The sequence below is a fragment of the Cicer arietinum genome, chromosome 5 (assembly GCF_000331145.2).
Source record: "Cicer arietinum cultivar CDC Frontier isolate Library 1 chromosome 5, Cicar.CDCFrontier_v2.0, whole genome shotgun sequence".
Lineage (NCBI taxonomy): Eukaryota > Viridiplantae > Streptophyta > Magnoliopsida > Fabales > Fabaceae > Cicer > Cicer arietinum.
The window spans coordinates 19,323,824-19,348,704 of NC_021164.2; the positions used below are offsets into that span (position 1 = coordinate 19,323,824).

Here is a 24,881-nt window from a genome sequence, read left to right on the forward strand (position 1 = left end):
CTTACTGCAAAAATATATTTCGACGATTTATATGTGCCTTTTATTGTTGGATGAGTTTGCTAAGAATATTGTCGGAGAAAGAGCCTTTGGCTTGCAAGTTATTTTTGTTGGGTCAAAATCTTTTGAACTAATACAATTTTAGGGTATTTGGTGTTGAAGTTCTTAGGCTTTTAGCCTAGTTTTTGGTAATTAGTGGGTTAAATACCAAAAATATATTTTTGGAAATTTGATTAAAATTATTTGTCGGATAATAATTTATTTACGTTACGAAGAATTTAATACCAGGCAATTTTGTTAAAAATATATGTGGTTGCAGAAAATTTTATCAGTCAATCGAGTTGCGACGAGGGTAGATATTTTTAACAAAAAGTGGTTTGGGAAATGATGGGTGAAATGGTAATTTTATGAAATATCTAAATATTTTTAGATATTTGTTATATATATATATAGAAAGAAAAGGAAAAGAAGGAAAAAGGAAGAAAGGAAAACAAAAAGAAAAGCATTTTCTTCGCTCTTCTTCCTCCTCCCTGCCTTGCGACCCAGTCTTCTTCTTCCATCTTTTTCTTTCATTTTCATTGCTTCCTTTTGCTTCAAGAAAAGGAACCAAGGCTTGGTGGGTGAGAAGACAAGGATTTCTCAGCTTCATTCTTCCTATTTGATTCAAAAACGGAGAAAAACGGCGTTGGTGTTTTCAAAACCGTCAATCACAAACCTCTACATTTTCTTCTAGATCTAAGCTTCCTTTCGCGAAGAGATAGAAGGGAAAGTTGCTCACCACCACGCTACGGTGCTAGTGAAAAAACTTTGGAAGCGACGTCGCGAGCGGAGATTTTATTGGAATTACTCGTGGTACCGTAATCGTTCGTTAAAGCTAACGTTAAGGTAAGGGCTCCTTCCAAACTTTTAGTTTGCATTTAGGGACTTAATTGTGGTTGTGTGGAAAAGAAATTTTTTAGGGTTGAAGTGTTGATTTGGGGAAAATGAATTTAATGCTTTTATGAGTGAAATTTTAGAGTTAGGTTTTGGTGATATTGATGAGTGTTTCGTGGAAAATGAATTTAACTCATTTATGTGTGGTTTTGAGGAAAATGAATTGATGTGATTTGGTGTGAATTGTGGATTGAATTTGAGAATATGTATGAGTATGTTCTGTGTGGAATTTGAAAATCATTAGAGTTAAACGAGTATTAAAAATGGGGAATCTTTTAATATCTCTGTTTACTTAATGTTTGTCGTGAAAATCATTAGAGTTAAACGAGTATTAAAAATGGGGAATCTTTTAATATCTCTGTTTACTTAATGTTTGTAGTGAGAATTGTTAGAGTTAAATGCATATTAAAAATGGGGAATCTTTTAATATATGCATTTACTTAATGATTGTCGTCCGAATTGTTAGAGTTAAATGGATATTAAAAATGGGGAATCTTTTAATATCTGCATTTACTTAATGATTGTCGTCCGAATTGTTAGAGTTAAATGGGTATTAAAAATGGGGAATTTTTTAATATCTGCATTTACTTAATGATTGTCGTTCGAATTGTTAGAGTTAAATGGGTATTAAAAATGGGGAATCTTTTAATATCTGCATTTACTTAATGATTGTCGTCCGAATTGTTAGAGTTAAATGGATATTAGAAATGGGGAATCTTTTAATATATGCATTTACTTAATGATTGTCATCCGAATTGTTAGAGTTAAATGGGTATTAAAAATGGGGAATCTTTTAATATCTGCATTTACTTAATGATTGTCGTCTGAATTATTAGAGTTAAATGGGTATTAAAAATGGGGAATCTTTTAATATCTCTGTTTACTTAATGTTTGTAGTGAAAATCGTTAGAGTTAAATGGGTATTAAAAATGGGGAATCTTTTAATATCTCTGTTTACTTAATGTTTGTAGTGAAAATCGTTAGAGTTAAATGGGTATTAAAAATGGGGAATCTTTTAATATCTCTGTTTACTTAATGTTTGTAGTGAGAATTGTTAGAGTTAATGTAAGGTCTGCGATAGACTGCACATTTTTGGTAAATCGTGTTGACCCGTGATAGGTGGCACCTCGGTAAATAGTACTTTGTCATGTGATAGGCGGTACATTTATGATTTACGGTTTTAGTAAATCGTGTTGACCCGTGATAGGTAGCACCTCAGTAATTTAGTACTTCGGCCTGTGATAGGCGGTACAATTATGATTTACGGCCCTTCGAAGAGAGTTTTGGTTTGGAATTCTGAGTCCATGCATTTTGGCATATACGCATTGCATCAGGGTGCTTGGCACGCGAGTCGTGTTTGATTCAAGATTATGATTGAGTGTTTGAACTCAAGTCGTCATGGTGATTGTGTTATAATTGCCAAGTGTGGATGTTGTAGAATTGTGTGTAAGTGTGATTGATTGCAAAACCATTTCGAAACTCAAGTTGTCGTAGTGATTGTACTATAATTGCTAAGTGTGTATGTTTTGAAATTGTGTGTAAGTGTGATTGATTGCAAAACCTTTTCGATACTCAAGTTGTCGTAGTGATTGTGCTATAATTGCTAAGTGTGTATGTTTTGAAATTGTGTGTAAGTGTGATTGATTGCAAAACCTTTTCGAAACTCAAGTCGTCATAGTGATTGTGCTATAATTGCTAAGTGTGATTGTTTTGGATTTGTGTGTAAGTGTTGATTGATTTCAAAACCCTTTTAAAAGCTTAATTTTGCTGAATTTTGTTGTTTGTATGCTGCTGTCTGATGTGTATTTGAATACAGAAGGTTGTATTCAAATACAGACATGCTGTTTTTGCCACTGACTTACTGTGTAGTCGAAAACAGAAGGCTATATTCGAATACAAAAGGTTGTATTCGAATACAGACATGTTGTTTTACTACTGACTTGCTGTGTAGTCGAATACATAAGGATGTATTCGAATACAGACATGTTGTTTTTGTTTTTGAATGCTGAAACAGCCTTGTATTCGAATACAGAGATGCTGTATTCGAATACAACAATGTTGTTTTGTTAAAAACTTCATTTTTCAACCTTGTTTATGAATGTTTGGCATATGGAAACCCTTTTAAGGTGCATGCTAAGTTGAAAGGTTATTTTGTGCATTTAAAAACTTAAATGTTATGTGTTAATTGTTAATTTCAGTTGGTGACCCTTTACAACTATTGTGGAAATCTGGGCTTTTGCCCTCAGATGAGAACCAGGACCATCCTACCGGTTAGTACCCTGTGGATGGGAAGGTAGTTGGACACACCTGACTGGAGCTGTGTTAGGAGGATCTTCCGGGGCGCGTGAAGATCACTCGGGATGTATAGTTTTTGTAGAATGATCAGATTAGGTTGACGTATAGGGACTAGATGTCTTTCTTTTGGGAGGTTTTTATTTTAATTTGGAAGACTGTACTTATACCAATATTGTCAGCTTGACATTTTATTTTTGATGGATTCCATGTACCACTTTTTGATGTGTAAATACTTTGGATTCGTATTTTAAAAACTATTTTGTTGCTTGTAAATTATGTTGACTTATTTGTCGTTGTGTTATGACTTAAATATTTATCCAAAGGTATTTCCTTATTTATTTCTTTGTTTTAAAAAAAAAATACACTCGCGCTGTTAAGAATCGGGGTGTTACACATGTGTTCTTTACATTTTGTCACAATTTTATTACCTGTGATTAGTTGTCACATTTTTTATACTCAATTCAAAACTTTACAAACCATGTTTAAGAGATAGGAATTTCTTCATTTGAGAAGGAATACCATCTTTGTTGTAAATACAAGTATATATAGAATTTTTATTCCTATAAAAGTCTCATACTTCTAAATATGTATTTTTTCATAGTTAAAAATAATATCTCAACTCTTACAATACAATTGATTAATAAAGAATCACCGTAGAGATATTCTTCTTCTTTTTTTTTTCTTCAGAAGGTGTCAACGTAGGACACATAAGATGAAAAAACAAAAAATCACTAGCTTCACTCCCATTGAATACAATTGCATTTTCTAGCTATTGTTATCTTTAACTAGCACCCCTATAAATACATGTTTTGTCATCTAATGTCGTGCACTTTGTTGACCACATTATTCCAAATATTATTAGCATACACTACTAATCCCAATCAACAAAAGCTTTTTAGTTACTATCAAATTTTGTCCAGTTTTAATCCTAACAATTTTATAAGAATTAGAGATATTTTAAGAACTAAAACATATTTATCCATTGATTCTAAATTTTAAACAATATTGTATACATCAAGTTCTTTAAGAGTCTATCAAATAGATAAAATGTTATAAACACATTTTGACATATATTGTAAATTTAAATTTAACTATTATTTGAGACATTTTTCACTACTCATTATACAAATTCTAGGGAGACCATGGTTCATTCCAACCCAACTAATACAAAAGATAACATCTTCCTATAAAGAGTTATCCTTGTCCCCTCGTATTAATCGCATATATTTGGAAAGCTTATATTTTACAAACTATGAATGTTTAAAATATCTTCTCTCTATATTTCTTATTTAAAAACAATTTTTTAATTATTTTACTCAACACAATTAACTTCACAATATATATAATATATCACTTTAAAATATAAATTAATTAACAGCCGCACAACGCGCTGATACCACCTGTCCACCGTATAGGCTAAAACTATAAAAGAAATTGATCCAAAATTAAAATTATAAAGATCAGTTTATTCCTCTAGATATGTTGAATCGATTTTAAAAACGAATATGTTTATATATTTTGATAGAATGTACAATATGTTTAACATTATAATATTTAAGCATAATAATAATTCGGCTAAATAGTCTTGAAAGTGCAATTTAAAAGATAAAGATTAAACTATGAAAACAATTGATGTGTTTGAAGACATTTACAAACTCATAATATTTCTCATCACCATGTTTAGTTTATGTGAGTTTTATTGTACCCTTAAAACAAAACAAAAACAAAATTAGTATGGTTAAACTGTAAAAACAACCTCTTTATCACCAACATAATTTATTAAATTTTATGATCCAAACTATGTTGGTGCGAGATAATTAAAAACTATATTTATTAAATTATTAGTAAAGCAAAAGTGCAATTTCAAGGTAATTTTACTATAAATGACAACGAAGAAAATTTCAAACACGGAAATATATTTGGCATCATACAATAATACATAGGCATAAAGACAATGGCATAGGTCTCGACAAGAATACTTCACAACAAAACAAAATGGTCAATTTCTTTAATTGCTTCTAATTAGTCTCGAGATGGAGAAGTGATGAAAAGGTTTATAATACACTATAGAACACAAAGCATAATCAATTATTAAATTAGTTTTTCTGATTACTAATTTTTATTAGAGAATTTGATTGGCCACCTTTTGTGGGGTTTCTCTTCCCAATTATAATTTTTTCATCTATAATGTTTAATTTTACTTTATAGATTTTCCTCAAAAAATTATAGTTCAATATTTTATTAGGCCAATGTAACGTTGGTCATTGAATTTTAGTATTCTTCAATGTAATATTATCATTTAAAGTAAATTTTTCTTTAAAAAAGAAATGAAAATAAATATTTTTAAATGTATTTTAGTGAAAATGTATTTTTAAATAAATATTTTTAAGCTTGAGTGTGTCGATTTTTTCCTTGATTTTATGAGTATAAAATGTATCAATAGAAAGTAATGAAGTAAATTTTATTTTAAGAAGAGCCTAAAATATGCGTACCTACAATCATGCTATTAGTTATTCAAGAAAAAAAATCAAGCCCTATATAGAAAAGGGAAGAGTCCTACATTAATCTAATAACTATAGCGTCTTCTCAAAATTTATAAACATAATCTCGTACAAATGACACATAAATCCATTCATGCTAACATACAAAACAAAATTCCATTCCTTTATGATTGTTGTGTTTAACGTTTTTATTTTATTACTAAAGTACACTTCAAAATATTTATTTTGATATTTGTTTAAAACAAAAAATTTATAAGATAACTAATGTTTATATAATAAACTAATTATCGACATTTTATCATAATAAATTTTAATATTGAGTGACTTTAATAACATTGTCACGTGGAAGTTGATACTTTAAATGTATTTTATGCTAAATCAGCGTCTCATATATCACAAATTATTACAGTTCAACATAATTAACAAAAAAAAGTGTAAGATATAATTAACTAACAGAAATAAGATTTAGAAAATTTTAAATTCAGAGACCATGTGACATAGAAGAGACCATTTCGAAATCGAATTCTCTTATACGATTTATCGTTAATTAAAAATCATTAACCACTTGAGCTTAATTATTTGATTGACACATATGTCACTCTCAAAAATTAAAATATTTATTCCACATTTGTGAAAAATGCAAATTTTATATTTTGATACAAATGGAACGGGTTAGGTTCATAAAACATGTGATCTTGGATTTGAATATTGAAATATGTTTATTGAAAAATTAAGATGGAGATACTCAAATTGGAAAGAAAAAAACACAAACAAGGTTGGTTTGAGTTTTTGGAATTTGGATTATAAAGTGATTAAAGTGTAAATTAAAAAAAAAACAAGTGTAGTTATTTAATAAATTCATGATTTTTTGTTTTGATATTAACAATGAAAGAGAGGAAAATAGAGATAATTTTTCGTATTGATCAAATGAGAAACATGATTACAAATAGATAATAATAAAGTTTATATATCTAAATTCTAACTAGAATAATTAATTTGTAACTAACACTCAACTAAAATAATTAATTTGTAACTAATTTTACATCTCTAATAAGCACATCAAATGCATAAAGCTCCTTCCAAAAAGAACTTGCTCCTTCTAAAAAGAAATTATCAAAAATTTTAAAATAAGTAAATCAATAGTATTAATATTATAATCAAAGAATATCATTCAACAATAACTCAAAAATCAAATCCAATAACTTGATTTCTATGAGAGAGGGTAATTGTGACAATTTTTGCATCTTAGTTGATCATGTTAATATCAATTTGTTGATGCTCACTGGTTATTATTGAAATGAGTTACCCAAGCTCTTTTAGATCTCCACACAAATTTGACTAAAATTCATGTTCATCTACAACAAAAAGTGGTTGTAAATTAACCAAAAACAGCAAAATATATATAATAAGACACTGCTTAGAAGAATATTATTTGTTCCATAGGAAGTACAAGATATTGCAATCACTTCCTCCTATGTGAGAGAATATGCATATAAAACATCACATCTACACATTAATCTCAACTTCAACTATTGACTTGTTTGTTTCTTTTTTCATCCAAGGAGAACTCCCCAAGTGTATAGGGGCTACCCTTCCTAAGATTTTCCTTGCAATGTTCATCACCAACCACTATAAGACAAAGCAAAGCTTTTTTTGTGTTTCACAATAATACTCATTCTGGCCAGCCCTAAAATCTTTTACTCAACAAAGAGACAATTATGAGGTAGAGTGGTGACAAAATCAACATTTAATCTTTGTCTATTCTGTTGAAACTTTTCAACATAAGAGCTTCAATAAAAACTAACTTGTGTCTATAAAAAGTAAAAACACAACATCACAAACACTGTAGAGCTTTGCTTTTCTTTTGGTTGCTCTTTGAAGCCTTTTTGGCCTTACAAGATCACCCTGCTGTTAAATAATTTAAAGTTGGTGTTTGGTGGTGTTCTTAATTAATTCTCCAAGGTAAACCATATGGATTCAGGTAATAATATTCTTGGCAACAATTTTATTTTTCTTTATCCTTCAAGAAAGAAAAACAAACAGGAAAAAACATTGGAAACTTTAAACTGTTCATATACATCACTTGTTTTTTTAAAAGAGGTTAAAAGATGTGCATCGGCAAAGTAAAGTTATTTTATATTGAGAAGTAAGCACAATTGTCAAAACAACAAATAATTGCATAACAATTTTTTTAGTTTTTATATTTAAAAAATATAATATGATTTTATACTGTTAATGTATATTTCTTCATCTCTTAAATAAATTATTGATCTGTTTAAAATCACTGCCCTTAAAAAACTAAAAACTAAATTTCAAAGCTAAAATAGTGAGAACTGAGAAGTCTGAAAACTTTGTAAGTAAATAGTAAATCAATAAAGCATAAATCTAAGCTTGGTCATAAGAATTTAGAGATTATTTTATGATATGGTAAATAATTGAAATATTTGATTGAAAAGAGATGCAACAGTGGCTACATAGACATCACATATTGTATCTGAACAAATCTATATAACAAATAATCACACTTAAAAATTAACGAAAACTTTAACGATTGATCACTCAACCATATGGTCCATTGTGGACCAATATTTAAAAATTATCCCAAAACTCTAACAATAATTAATGACACTCTTCAGAAGTAGAAGTTTACGGTTCTCCTTATCCTTACGGTTGAGAGAGTGACCTAATTGATATCATTTTGACGAGTTCAATTTTGTGAAATACATTCATTTTTTCCATGTTTTCATCAAATGACATCAATCAAGTCACTTTTTAGACTCTAGGAATGAAGAGGAACGTAAACTTCTATTTCCACGAGACAACTTATGTTCTTGTTTGAGTTTCAAACAGTTTTCAAGCATCGGTTGACCTAGTCCAGCTTAGAATAATTTGCCCATTTACTACATCTCTTCAGCTAACTTTTACTTTTATAGTATTAGAGTTTAAGAAAAGAACAGAATAAATACCCTTGAACATGACAGCCTATTTGTAAGAAATTATATTCTAGAAAAAAGTTAGGCTAAATTACATTTGTGGTCCCTTAACTTAATTTCAGGTAACGTTTTAGTCTTTTATCTTTTTTTTTTCCCGACTTGGTCCTTTATTTTAATTTTAAGTGACAATTTGATATTTTATGTTTTAAAATTTCAACAATGTTATCCTTTTTTATACAAAAATTCAAAAAAAATTTCAATCAAAACTCATAAAATTAATTATATTCTTCAATATAATACAAATTTCATCAAATTCGTAACGCAAATCTTTTGATAAAGGACCAAGTCGGAAAAAAAAAGATAAAGGACTAAAACGTTACCTGAAATTAAGTTAAGGACCACAAATGTAATTTAGCCAAAAAGTTATCATGGTTTAATTGGCAGATTATATCTAGAAAATGCTGCTTGGTTACAAAATTTAGATGCTTTGAGTGGAATGAACAAAGCAATAAGCCTTATTATGCTAATTCATCTGTGATGGAATAGGTTCACCATATCATTGGCTGAGGGAGTTAAGATGTGACTCCAACAGCTCAAATCCCATAAGCCTTCTTATTGAATGTGCCAAATGTGTTGCAACTGGAAGCATAAAAAATGCAGACATTGGTCTAGAGTACATTTCTCAGATTTCATCTCCTGATGGTAATGCTGTTCAAAGAATGGTAACTTATTTCAGTGAAGCACTTGGATACAGAATAGTAAAACATTTACCTGGTGTATATAAAGCTCTCAATTCCTCGAAAACATCGTTGTCTTCGGACGACATTCTTGTTCAGAAATACTTCTATGACCTCTGTCCATTTTTGAAATTTTCATACCTGATAACTAATCAAGCAATTATTGAATCAATGGAATTTGAAAAAGTGGTTCATATTATTGATCTTCATTGTTCCGAGCCGGCTCAATGGATAGATCTTTTACAAACTTTAAAGAAACGAAAGGGCGGTCCGCCTCATCTGAAAATTACAGGCATTCATGAAAAGAAAGAGGTGTTGGAACAAATGAGCTTACATTTGACAGCTGAAGCAGGAAAATTGGATTTTCCTTTACAGTTTAATCCAATAGTTAGCAAACTCGAAGATGTCGATTTCGATAACTTGCCTGTCAAGACAGGAGAAGCTGTTGCAATTACTTCTGTTCTTCAGCTGCATTCTCTACTTGCCACTGATGATGAAATGGCTGGGAGAATCTCACCAGCAGGACCAACATCTTTCAATCTGCAGAGAGCAGTACACATGAGTCAGAGGACTTTTGCAGAATGGCTTGAAAGAGATATGATCAATGCATATATTTTGAGTCCTGATTCGGCTTTATCGCCTCTTTTTTTAGGCGCTTCGCCTAAGATGGGGATCTTTCTTAACGCGATGAGGAAACTACAACCGAAACTTATAGTGGTAACTGAACAGGAATCAAATCTAAATGGATGTAATTTATTGGAGAGAATCGACCGAGCATTGTACTTTTACAGTGCGCTTTTCGACTGCTTGGAATCTACTGTTACGAGAACATCGATGGAGAGACAAAAACTTGAGAGCATACTTCTTGGGAAGCAGATAAAGAACATCATTGCTTGCGAGGGAGTCGATCGAAAGGAGAGGCATGAGAAGCTTGAGAAATGGAATCTAAGGCTTGAAATGGCTGGATGTGTCAAAGTACCTTTAAGTTACAATGGGAGGATTGAAGCAACAAATCTGTTGCAAAAATATAGTCATAAATACAAGTTTAGAGAAGTGAATGATTGTTTGCTTGTTTGTTGGAGTGATATACCACTTTTTTCTGTATCAGCTTGGAGTTTTAGGAGATGAATGTTCATATATATTATGGAATATGAAACTCACATTGAATTGTTTTCATTATTAGGCCATGGATTTCAATAGATATTAAGAGAAATAATCAATACAAGACTAGGAGATAGATGTGTTTTTAAATTCTAAGTTTTAATTTTTATTTCTGTGTATAGATTTTATTATTTTGTTCTCTAGAGCTCCTAAGAGTTTTAAAGAAGATAAACAAGTTCTCCATCTTGTATTGTTGATGATGTTAATAGCAATTCGTTTCTGTACAACCATGTTTAATTGTCATTTGTTGATTATGCAAATCAATTTTTTAGATGTTAATATCAATTTGTTGATGTTCAGTAGTTTTTATTGAAATGGGTTACCATGTGTTTTTACTCAAGCTTTGATGGATCTCCAACTTAGATTTGGCTAAATATTTGGAATATAGTGTATTTGAAGGAGAAAAGAGAAGCATATTGTGTGTCAGTGGAAACACTCAACAACCGCATGCATATATATGCATCTGATAATGAAAACATAGGCTCAAAGTTACTTAATTAATTAATGTGCAATGCATCATGACCCAAATAATCATATGTGTCGCGGCCTTAAATTTCGAGTTTTCATCGAATTCAATAGAGTCGCCACCAAAATTTATATTAAAATAGGGAAAATATTGGAAAACCCTTAAAAATGTAAAAATGGTCTTTGAAACGAGATATTGAGTTCGGGAGTCGATTATGCGTGTATTAGCACCCTACGACATCCGTTAAAATACGGTTACCTTTAATTAATTGTGCAAAAATTATATCAACTTAAATATATATTTATAAAATGTTTTTATAAATGTGATTTTTTTAGATAAAAGTGTGTTAAAAAATAGTAGAACAAAAAAAGAAAGTTTTTATTAGTGTCCTTGACAAGAGTGTGATATTGCTCATACGTATCTCTCGGTGCGATGGAGAAATCAAAGTTACGTAGTTCTTGGCAAAAAATGCAAATGCGTTGATTGCTTTTAAATAAATTTCATTTTTGTTATAAAAAAAAGTTAAATTTGACGAACTTTAAAAAAGCTTGCTTTATTTGAATAATTATTTTAAAATATGAATTTTAAGACGATCAAATTGTGTGTCTCAAAACTCAAGGAGTAAAAAGATGTCACATCTAATTTTATCCTCTTAAGAATATTTTATTATTTTTAAAAAAGAGTTTCAAGATCATCGAGTAGTACAACTTGTGTCTTAATAACTCAAAGAAAATGTCATATCTAAAATAAATTTTTGTTTTTTTAAAAAAAAATATGAGTTTTAGAACCATCAAATTGTACAACTTATGTTCTGACAACTAATAGATTAAAAGACAATACATCTAATCAACTTTTATAAAAAAAAAATTATCTATACATTTTAACAGATTTAATATTTATTATAAAAATAAGACCTATTTGAAAAAAAATAACAAAAACAAAAAGTATAATAATAATAATAATAATAATAATAATAATAATAATAATAATAATAATAATAATAATAATAAAAATAAATGCTAAAAATATAAAGTTTATAAAGGACCAAAGACCTTAAAATCCAAAAAAATTAAATTTTATATAACCATAAAAAAAAAACAAAAAAAGTAATAAATATTTAAAAGTAAATAAATTAACAAGAAAGTGCCAAATATATATACAGTAATGAGTAAAGATGAAAATAAATGCGTTAATCCTTGTTTTTTCCTTCTTGTTTTCTTCTTCCTCTTTCTTGATTTTTTGCACTAAATCTTATATTGTTTCACACTAATTTTATCTGGATTTTACATTGTTGGTTTGTAGGATGTTTATAAAAAGAGGTCATAAGATGAAGAAAATAAAAGAATGTATATTGAGAAGTGAAACAAATGGACATATCAAAAATAAAATAAAACAGTAAAATAATTATAAAAAAAAGTTAAATGGAATGAATAAATAAATTGGTAGATCAAATTAAGAAAATAAAATAAAACTATGAAAAAAATAAAATGAATGAAAATTATTTCGTTGTAATTCACAATTTCCTTTGATGTTTGGATATTTTTTTAAATAATTATAAAATATTTATTAAACATATTAGTATATGTTATTCTTATTATTATTTTTAAATGATTTTTAATTAGTCTGACAAAATTGAGGTATTACAGCTGCCCCTATTTAATTATCGGTAAAAAAATTATTAAATATAAAGACTTAAATTTTGTAAAAAGTAAATTAATTTAGAATGTAGGAGAAAAATAAAAAATAATTTGAACTGTAAAAAAAATAAAAAAATTGGTGATTGGCAAAAATAAATAAAAAATAATAATAAATAAAAAAATAACCATATTATAGGCAATGCAAATAAGAAGCATGATCGTCTTGGGTTGGTTACTGATGCGTAGATCGATATATAGATAAAATGATCGTCTTCGGAGTGTTTACCGATGCGTTGATCGACATGAATAAAGTGATGATCGTCTTCGGATTGATTACCCGATGCGTAAATCAACATAAAATAAAGTGATGATCGTCTTCAGATTGATTATTGATGCGTAGATCGACATAAATAAAGGGATGATCGTCTTGATTATCGATGCGTAGATCGACATAAATAAAGGGATGATCGTCTTCGAATTGATCACTGATGCGTAGATCGACAATATAAATAAAGGGGTGACTACAACAAAACATGAGTTTAGAAGCTAAATAAAAGGAGATAAATTTGTTTTGATTTTTTTATTTATTTTTTTTAAAAGAAAACATGTATATGGTAATTGCAATGCAAACGTATAATTAATAATGTGACACCAAAATTATTGAGTATAAATAAAATATACATACAAGACATGCATGATTAATTCATTATGCATGATATAAAGAGGTTGTTGAGTATATGTAAAATATGAGTGAAGATGCATAAATCATATATGACTACTTGAAAAATGTAAGATGTATGCAATCAAGATAGATTATTGTTTATTTATTTATTTTATTATTTTTTAGTTCCCCTGATCCTTATACGACTTTATACATCCACAAGATTCAATGAAGATAACAATCGTTCTTTGCATGACGATTCTAATATATCTTGTGTAATCACCTTTTTTCGTCTTTTGAGGCCGATCAAATTTGTTCCCGTGTATATATTTTCAAGCGTCAAAATATTTAAGATATTTTTTTTTTATATTTTCATATATTTCAAATTTCCATATTTATTATCATAAAATAACATTTTTTTAAAAACGTTAGAACAAACAACAATGAGACTAAATTTGTTTAGACAGAGTGTAAGACACAATATCAAACAATGATATTGGAAAATGTACATTTATTACATTGAAAATAAAACAAATGAGACAAGGGTTACAATGTGGTGAGTGTGTTTAGCTTTAGTTGGAGAGACAACAAACGATAGTCATTCTTGTAATTTAGAACCTCTAAGAATAATAACTGCCCCAACTTGAAACGCTTGATTCTTTTGTTATCCCTAACTTTTGCATGGACCGTTCTTCCAAGTTTCTAATCCATCGGGATGCTCTAATTTTTGCCTAGGTCGCCTTTTCAGGTTTTCAACCTAGCGAGCCCATTTTTTTTTTAAGCATAATATTTCTTGACTGCATCTGAGTTTACTGGAAGTGGAAGCTCATCTCCATCCATTTCTGCGAGTATTAGAGCTCCCCCAGAGAAAGCTTTTTTCACAACATATGGTCCTTCGTAGTTCGGAGTCCACTTTCCCCGAGAATCCTTTTTTATGGGAAATATTTTCTTTAACACTAATTCTCCTTCTCGAAACTCTCGAGGACAGACTTTTTTCTCGTAGGCTTTTTTGAGTCTTTTCTGATAAAGCTGACCATGACACAAAGCTATCATTCTTTTTTCTTCTATGAGATTCAATTGGTCATATCGTGATTGAACCCACTATGCCTCTTCTAGTTTTGTTTCCATCAGGACTTTGATCGAGGGAATTTCAACTTCGATGGGAAGTATCGTTTCCATTCCATACACCTATGAGAAATCAGTTGCCCCTGTTGAGGTACGAACAAAGGTTCTATAGCCATGTAATACAAAGGGAAGCATTTCATGCCAATCCTTATATGTCTCCACCATCTTCTGTATGATCTTCTTGATATTCTTATTTGCTGTTTCTACAGCCTCATTCATTTTTGGACGATATGGAGAAGAATTATGGTGCTGAATTTTGAAACTATCACACAACTCTTTCATCATTTTGTTATTCAGATTAGTCGCGTTATCAGTGATTATCTTATTTGGCAATCCATATCGACAAATCAATTCTCTTTTGATGAATCTGACAACCACACTTCTCGTCACATTGGCATAAGAAGCGGCTTCAACCCATTTTGTGAAATAATCAATAGCTACTAGGATAAACCGGTGTCCATTTGAAGCCTTAGGCTCGATGAGTCCAATAACATCCATTCCCCACATTGAAAATGGCCATGGTGATGTTAAAACATTCAAAGAAGTGGGTGGTACATGTATTTTATCAGCATAGATTTGACATTTGTGACATTTCTTTACGTGACTAAAGCAGTCGGATTCCATGGTCAACCAGTAGTAGCCAGCCCTTAAGATTTTTCTAGCCATTGTGTGCCCATTTGCATGAGTTCCGAAAGAACCTTCGTGAACCTCTTGGATAATTTTCCCCGCTTCTGCTTTATCCACACATCTGAGGAGAACCATATCATGATTTCTCTTATATTCTTATTTGCTGTTTCTACAGCCTCATTCATTTTTGGACGATATGGAGAAGAATTATGGTGCTGAATTTTGAAACTATCACACAACTCTTTCATCATTTTGGTATTCATATTAGTCGCATTATCAATGATTATCTTATTTGGCAATCCATATCGACAAATCAATTCTTTTTTGATGAATTTGACAGCCACACTTCTCGTCACATTGGCATAAGAAGCGGCTTCAACCCATTTTGTGAAATAATCAATAGTTACTAGGATAAACCGGTGTCCACTTGAAGCCTTAGGCTCGATGAGTCCAATAACATCTATTCCCCACATTGAAAATGGTCATGGTGATGTTAAAACATTCAAAGAGGTGGGTGGTACATGTAATTTATCAGCATAGATTTGACATTTATGACATTTCTTTACGTGACTAAAGCAGTCAGATTCCATGGTCAACCAATAGTAGCCAGCCCTTAAGATTTTTCTTGCCATTGCGTGCCCATTTGCATGAGTTCCAAAAGAACCTTCGTGAACCTCTTGGATAATTTAATCTGCTTCTGCTTTATCCACACATCTGAGGAGAACCATATCATGATTTCTCTTATAAAGCACATCGCCATTCAAGAAGAAATTCATTGACAATCTCCTTAAAACCCTTTTGTCGTTCTCTGAAATACCCAATGGATATTCCTTATTCTTAACATATGATTTGATATCATAAAACCACGGTTTTCCATCAAACTCTTCTTTTATTGATAAGAAATATGCAGGTTTATCTCTTTGTTGAATTTTTATGACCGACACGTCTTGATTAGTGGTTATTTTGAACATTGACGACAAAGTGGCCAAGGCATCAGCTAACTGGTTTTCTTCTCGAGGGATATGGTGAAAAGTAATCTTCTCGAAGTGTTCTGTCAATTCTTTGATATGGGTGTGATACATAATCAATTTAGAATCCCGCGTTTCCCACTCTCCTTTCGTCTGATGGATGACCAACAATGAGTCTCCATATACCTCAAGAAATTTTACATTTGATTCGATAGCTGCTTTAATGCCCATAACACATGCTTCATATTCAGCAATATTGTTTGTACAATCAAAACACAACCTAGCCGTAAATGGAGTGAACTGGTTTTCTGGAGAGGTTCTTTGGAGAAATCAAAATGGCTCCAATTCCATGCTCTAACGCATTAGAGGCACCATCAAACACCAACCTCCATTTTTCTTTATCAGATGATTCAATCTCTTCAAATAAAGTCATTATGTCTTCATCGGGGAATTCACACTGCATTGATTGATAATCTTCTACCGATCGGTGGGCTAAGTACTCTGCTAGTGCGCTTCCTTTGATAGATTTTTGTGTAACATATACCAAATCGTATTATGATAACAACATCTGCCAACGGGAGATCCTTCCAGTAAGAGTAGGTTTCTTAAAGATGTACTTAATTGGGTCCATTTTAGACACCAACCAAGTTGTATGACATAACATGTATTGCCTCAACCGACGAGCAACCCATGCCAATGCGCAACATGTTCGTTCAAGCAGTGAATATCTTGTTTCACAACTGGTGAACTTTTTGCTCAAATAATAAATAGCATGTTCCTTCCTACCAGATTCATCATGCTGCCCCAATACACATCCCATTGACTCGTCAAGTACTGCTAAGTACATAATAAGTAGTTTCCCAGGAACAGGAGGCACTAGGATGGGAGGTTTTGATAAGTACTGTTTAATCTTTTCGAAAGCTTTTTGACAATTCTCATTCCATTCAACCTTTTGGTCTTTGCGCAACAATTTGAAAATCGGTTCGCATGTAGCGGTGAGATGCGATATAAACCTCGCAATGTAATTCAATCTACCCAAAAAGCCACGAACTTCATTTTTTGTGCGTGGAGCCGACATTTCTTGTATTGCTCTTACTTTATTTGGGTCCACCTCTATCCCTTTTTGACTAACGATAAACCCAAGTAACTTGCCTGATCTTACACCAAATGTGCATTTAGCAGGGTTTAAACGGAGTTTGAACTTCCTTAGTCGCTCAAATAACTTTTGAAGGTTAACAACATGGTCTTCTTCGGTTCGAGATTTTGCGATCATATCATCCACGTAAACCTCCATTTCCTTATGCATCATGTCATGAAACAAGGTTACCATTGCTCTTTGATAGGTTGCCCCGACATTCTTCAATCCAAATGGCATCACTTTATAGCAGAAAGTCCCCCATTGTGTGATGAATGTAGTTTTCTCCATATCTTCGGGAGCCATCTTGATTTGATTGTACCCTGAGAAACCATCCATGAAGGAGAAAAGAGAGTATTGAGCAGTGCTATCCACTAGGACATCAATATGAGGTAGAGGAAAATCATCTTTAGGACTAGCTTTATTTAAATCCCGATAATCAACGCACATTCGAACCTTTCCATCTTTCTTTGGAACTGGTACAATATTAGCCACCCATTGAGGATATTTTGCTACTGCTAAGAAACCAGCATCAAATTGCTTCTTGACCTCTTCTCTAATTTTAAGCGACATATCAGGTCTCATCCTTCTCAACTTCTGTTTAATTGGAGTGTATTCAGGCTTGAGTGGTAGCTTGTGTTCAACTATGTTAGTATCTCGCCCAAGCATATCCTGATATGACCACGCAAAGATATCCACATAAATCAAATAAAGTTTAACCAACTTTTCTCGTTCACTTTCTTTCATAGACATATCAATTTTAACTTCTTTCTTATCATGTTCATTCCCTAAGTTGATCACCTCAACAGGTTCTTGATAGGGTTGGATTATTTTAGCTTTCTGTTCAATTAAGCTTTCTAGTTCTAGGGGAGGCTCACAATCGTCTTCACAATCCTCATGAACGTGATTATTTAGACGTTCTAAATTACAAGAAAGGGTTCTAGCGCTGCTATTTTCAACATATTCATTTTCGACTCTGCATTGTTTAAATTAAGAAAAAAGAAAAAAATGAATAAGGATTGCCAAAACAAAGAGAAAAGAGAAAAACAAAACCAATTGGAGAATTCAAAAATGCATTTATTGATAATAAGTACGGAATTGAAATACATATGCCCTAATTAGTTATCCTTATAGCCTTGGGCAGAGCAAAAGGAGTTAAAAATACATAATTACTTTGAATACGAATTAACAAACATGGGAAACTCGATGATCTTCCAATTGTTAAGATCAGTGTTTGGAGGACAAGGGTACACTAGCTTGAGGGTATCATCATCACCATGATCCTCTTCCACAACAGCCACCTGATCAGCATATATTATTCCAGCGCTTTGAAAATTTTGGCGAATGTCACAAATAGGAATCTTCTGTGAATTCGGTATCCAGTTTTCCCAACGAGTCACCTTGTTTTCTCTTTTTTCCTTCGCAGCCTTTTCTTCATCAGCTTGAGTAGGTACATATCCCAACCCGTACCTATTGTTCTTTTCTGGTATTTCTATCAACTTTCCCAAATTAACAAAAACTCCTCCTTCTAACATGGATTTGGTAGACTTCAATGATGTGGTAGATAGTTTTGGTTCTTTTAAACGATATTCTTCACCCATGAAGACGGCATTGGAAATTTCTAATGCTTGAAAGGAAGTCTCTATGGCTTCCTTCGTGTTTTCAATGTAGTATGTAGAAGATAAATGACTTACTATCATATCTTATTCCCCATATATTATTACCAGGTTATTATTCACTATAAACTTTAGCTTTTGATGGAGGGTGGATGTCACTGCTCCAGCAGCATGAATCCATGGTCTCCCTAAAAGACAATTGTATGCCGGTTTAATATCCATCACTTGGAAGGTTATCCCAAAGATATGGAGTCCGATTTGAATTGGCAGGTCAATCTCACCAACAACTTGTCTTCTAGATCCATCAAACGCTTTCACCACCAAAGCACTAGGCTTCAAACAGGCTCCCTCAACAAATAGTTTTGACAGTGTTGATTTAGGCATGACATTTACTGATAAACCATTATCTACTAGCACTCGTGCAAGAATATGATCGTGACACCTCACAGAGATGTGCAGTGCTTTATTATGCTATGTCCCTTCAATTGGTAATTCATTATCGCTAAAACTCAAGCAACTACTAGCAGTGATGTTACTGACAAATCCATCAAACTGATCGACAGTGATATCGTGAGTAACGTGAGCTTCATTTAAAACTTTCATCAGCGCTCTTCTATGTGCTTCAGAATTCAATAACAAAGAGAGGACTGATATCTTGGAAGGGGTTTGATTTAGCTGATCCACTACCTTATATTCACTTTGCTTGACAAACTTCAAAAATTCACTAGTTTCTTCTTCAGACACCGTCTTTTTGCTGGTCTCTTGTCCTTTTATGGAATGATACATATCTTTTTTCCCTTTTTCTCCATGAACCTCCTTTTTCCTAAGTTGTTCAGGAGTGTATACTCGACCACTCCGAGTCATTCCATCAATCCCTGAGATGTTAGTGACATCAGTTCCTTTAGGTTCACAACCATCACTTGGTTGATGATCTGCCAAGTGGGATGTGACTTCGTATTTCCACGACACTGCCTTGGTATTTCCATAAGGAAAAGGGATTGGTGTTTGGACAATTATTGCATTTGGCTTGCTAGGAGTTGATTTAAGATTCTCTTTTTTGTAAAGAATTTCCAATGGTTTTGGGAAAGATATATTATTTTCCACACACGACCCCATGGTGAATACATGACCATCTATTTCATATTGGTTTATCCCATCTTCAATGACATTCACAGAGACATTCCCGTGGCCTGGCAAAGGATTGCTCTCTATGTTGGGATTGTCCTCCTTGAAGGTAAGCCACTTTGCATTAATCAATTCTTGCACTTTAGATTTTAGGGCTTGACAATCTTCAATGGAATGCCCAACGGCTCCTGCATGATATTCACATTTGGCATTTGGATTATACCATTTTGGAAATGGTGGTTCAAGAGGTTTCGTTGGTCTTAAGACTACCATTGAATTTTGAAGTAAATGGGGCAACAATTGGCTATACGTGACGGGAATTGGATCAAAACGAGTTATCCTTTTTTCTCGATTGACAGGTGGTCTGTAGTGATTTGAGCTTGGGTATTGATTTTGTGGGGAAAATGCGGTAGGTGGTGGTTGATAAAAAGGTGGTCTTGAAGGGTGATATTGAGGGAATGAAGCTTGTGTGGTTGCGGCCACATATGGATAAGGGGTGTAAGGATTTTGTGGTATCGGGGGCTGGAAAATTGGGGGTCGATAAGAATTGATGGGTGGAAAATAAGAGATTCTGGGGTTTACCATTACAGCGTTAGTGTCTCCTTCTTTCTTTTTTGTGAATGTCGTCTGGGGTCGTTTCACGCTAGTTGCTGCACATACGATCTTGCCACTCCTCATCCCACTTTCTATCCTTTCTCATATCATGACAAGGTCAGAAAAGTTTGATGACATACTCCCAATCATCTTGTCATAAAAAGGCGACTGGAGAGTATCCATAAACATACCAACCATTTCTCTTTCAAATAATGGGGGTTCTACTTGTGAGGCCATTTCCCTCCACCGTTGTGCGTATTCTTTGAAAGCTTCGTTGTTCTTTTTCAATGAACTTTGCAATTGCATCCTATCAGGGGCCATGTCAACGTTGTACATGTATTGCTTCAAAAAGGCATCAGCTAGGTCCTTCCATGAACGAATTTGATTTCTCCCAAGAGGCATATACCAACTTAACGATGCCCCACTCAAACTGTCTTGGAAAAAGTGAATGAGAAGTTTATCGTTATGAGCATGAGATGCCATTTTTCTGCAATACATAGTTAGATGATTTTTAGGACATGTGTTGCCCTTGTATTTTTCAAAGTCAGGAACCTTGAATTTGGGAGGGATAGTCACATCAGGAACCAAACACATATCGAAAGCTTCAAGGCCATAAACATTATACCCCTCAATAGCTTTTATTCGCTCTTCCAAGACATGAAATTTTTCCTTTGATTGTGTATCATCCCCAATGTGAGGTTGATGCCAATTTCCATTAGTATCAAAATGGGGTACTTGGGGTGCAATATATGGAATATTTTCTGAGGGTTAAGTGTTTTGGGGTGGCAGATAGCCTAGAGGAGATGGAATTTGTGATTGGTTTGGGTTTTGGGGGTTGATGACTAAAGGTGGAGTATAATCGGGTGGAAGACCGTACATGAGAAATTGCATAGTTGTTGTACGAGGTTGTTGGGTAGTCGGGGTAAAGCCTGGTGGGTGAGAAGGAGTGGTTTGATGTTCTTCATTTGCAGTCGGAGGATTCTCATTTGTATTCCCCTTCCTTGACAAAGCATATATAGCTTCTACGATTTGATCAACCTTGTCCTTCAATTGATTGACATCCATTCTCATCACCTCTTGATTTTGCTCAAGTTCTTCCATGATCTTCGAGTTTGCACGAGTCTGATAAGGATATCGGGGAAACAACTTTATTGATTTTTTATGTGTTTTTTTTAAATAAATAAAAAATTATGAGTATGTATTAACATGAATGGAATGAAAATGCAATTATTATTTTATTTTTTACATTTGGATTTTGGGGAATCATAAGTCTTGCACAAATTATTAATGAAAGAAGAATATGGAAATCGATAAACAAAACAGCAATTCCTTCATTGATGAGAAAAAATACATTGCATTAAAATTAAAAAAACTACATCGACTATGGTATTTCAATCATCTTTTTCAAGAGGACAACCAATCTTCTCCTCCAATTATTCTACTAAATGTTTGCAATATTCGACGAACTTGTAGACTTTGATTGCAGTGTTGAGTGGATGCATTGCTGCATCAATCTCTCTTAGATGTTTTGAAATTTTTATGATTGCCTGATTAGCTAGCATTGCCAATTTCGAAAAGCAATCTTTCCAATGCTTGCCTTTATCTTCCAACTCTTTATAAATCTCTTGGTTCTTCAATTTCCCAAGCAACACCATGAAACGCTCCTCCCAGTATATGGTTTCATCCTTCAAGTCATTATAGATCTTTTCTTGATAATCAATGTAATTCTTCAACTCACTAGAAGCTTCCATTTCTGCTTTTAGTGCATCTTAGTGTTTTGAGAGTAATTCTTAGATTTCTTCATTATGTTGCCTCTCATTCCTAACTTGACTCTCATATTTATCTACCATTTCTTTCAGTTGTTTCTTTAAATCTTCAAACTCCTTTTTTATGTTCTTCTCAGAGCTTGCTGATTTTGTCCACAATTACTTCCACATATAGGCTTCTTCAATAGCTGCATTCCTTTCTTGCCTTCGCACATCTAACTCTTCATTTGCGCCTCTTAAACAATCTTGTATGTCAAGTTTATTTCCTTTTTCAATTTTCAACCCGTTGTTGCTTCATTCGATAAACTGACTTTTACATGTGTTTTCTGATCGTAAGTTCTTATTCTCTTGGGTGACTTTTTCTAACTTCGCTTGTAGCTCTTTTTTCTCCTCTTCAGATTTTAGCAATGATGCTTTAAGTTCTTCTATCTCTTCATTTGCAACAAGGATAGGTTCAGGCATTTCCTGATCATTTGAGGGTGTACTGTGGAAAGGCAGTTTGATTTCTTGGACTCTTTTCTTTACCTATTGTTGATAGGGTTCTTGTGTACTGCAACTTCTACATCCGAGTATTTTTCCTTTTCTAATGATCAACTCCCAAGCTCGACTTATCATTCTCAACATTGGTGGGTCTATTATACCCGTATTGTCCAAAACAAAAGCCTCCAATGACCTATCATTTGGTTTATCCAACATGGGGTAGCCGAGTTATCTCAGAGCTACCATTGGGTTGTAATTAATACATCCTTTCGTTCCCATGAGAGGTACATTTGGAAAATCTCCGCATCGGCATATTACCTCTTCCACTCCTTGTTCTCTATAGTACCATGAAATTGTATCTCCAGTAAGACTAGCTATACTTTGAGCCCATTCACGATTACTCTTAACCCCAACATGATACCCTTTCTTGAACATGTGAGACAGAAACCAAGTATACAGCACTGGAACACAACACAAAATTGTTCCCCCTTCTTCTCGTGTCGCATATGCAGAGAGTAGTCTACATCAGCAAGAACCACATGAACTAGGTTTTGTTTATGTTTGTTTAAAGCTAAGAAGACATTGATGGCAGCAAAATCTACAAAATTATCAAGGTTTGGGAATAAAACAATACCATAGATAATTAGAGCCAAAACATCTATAAAAGCACTTCATTCTTTTTTAGTGGCTAAATCCTGACACTTTTGCTCTAAATATTTTCTTGAAAAACCATGAATGGCTTCTTTTTCCTCTTTTGTACTTGCCAACTCTCTTATGTCAATTTTCAACACTTCAGAAATTGCATCTAAACTCGGTGGTTGCCCAGCATATCGATAAGGATTTCCTTTCTCTAAGGAGTAACCCAATATTCGCTCAAATTCTTCTAATGTCGGGGCCAACTGAAAGTCTTGGAAGGTGAAACATCTTAAGAGAGGATCGTAATACTGAGCCAATGTTGTGAGGGCCCCTGTTTGCACATTCACTGCCAAGAGATTTAAAATTTTCCCATATTTGTGAAAGAAACTCCCACGTTGTATAGTTTTCATTTGACTGCTAATGTCTCTTAAACTCTTCAAATCAGTTTGCTTGAACTTTAAAAGTAAAGTTTTTCTTTTTTCCGATCCCATTGTCCACTTAAATAACATGTGACTAAAGTTTGTATGATTCCCCAAAAATCCTGAAAATTTATGCAAAATGCTATTATGTTTTATTTTTCCTTAGAAAGAGAGAAAAAAAATGTCATGAGATATGAATGAAACTAATATATATATGAGATAATTTTTTGGTTTTTATGGATATTCTTACAATGAAAGGATCTATTGGCTTATGTAGTGAAACTCTCACAAGGGAGGCTCTATGGTTCTAAACACGGTTCCTAGAGCCAATAATCCTATTTTAGAATATTGTCAACAACAATAGGTAAACTATTTGAAGTGACAATAACCTCAATAGGATCAAACTCTAGGTGAGATCTTCATGCTAACCAAACAGGATGTACATCCAGAAGGCTACCACTACGCGATCTTGAAACTAAGCTTAAGTTTTGTTCAAACCCGGGTATAAGGTTCCACTCATAAGTGTGTGTCTTAAAAAAGTGTAGGTGTTGAATAAACATAATTCAATAAATCCATAATACTAACAAAACATATATACATATACAAAATAAATAGATAAATAAATAAAATAAAATAAAATAAAATAAAAAAGAATCTACTAGCCTAAAAGAATATTATAATGTCAACTAATACTTATTAAAAAATAAAAGCACAAAGAAAATGAAAATGAAAAACAAACAAATATAGAAAAAAGTTAAAAAATTATGCACAATTAATTTTTAGGCTTGACTCTTGAAATGTCCCCAGTGAAGTCGCCAGCTGTCGCGGCCTAAAATTTCGAGTTTTCATCGAATTCAATGGAGTCGCCACCAAAATTTATTTTAAAATAGGGAAAATATTGGAAAACCGTTAAAAATGTAAAAATGGTCTTTGAAACCAGATTTTGAGTTCGGGAGTCGATTATGCGTAGGGAAGGTATTAGCACCCTACGACATCCGTTAAAATACGGTTACCTTTAATTAATTGTGCAAAAATTATATCAACTTAAATATATATTTATAAAATGTTT

The 24,881-nt window shown here is 32.6% G+C and overlaps 1 protein-coding gene across 1 annotated transcript; it reads left to right on the top strand.

The window, feature by feature from the left end:
• Window positions 1-7,567: 7,567 nt before the first annotated feature.
• Window positions 7,568-10,767, top strand: LOC101511102 (GRAS family protein TF80). The gene is made up of 2 exons (XM_004513328.4): window positions 7,568-7,707; window positions 9,206-10,767. The coding sequence occupies exons 1-2, from the start codon at window positions 7,698-7,700 to the stop codon at window positions 10,522-10,524; spliced, it is 1,329 nt and encodes a 442-aa protein (XP_004513385.1). The 5' UTR covers window positions 7,568-7,697; the 3' UTR covers window positions 10,525-10,767.
• Window positions 10,768-24,881: the final 14,114 nt, after the last annotated feature.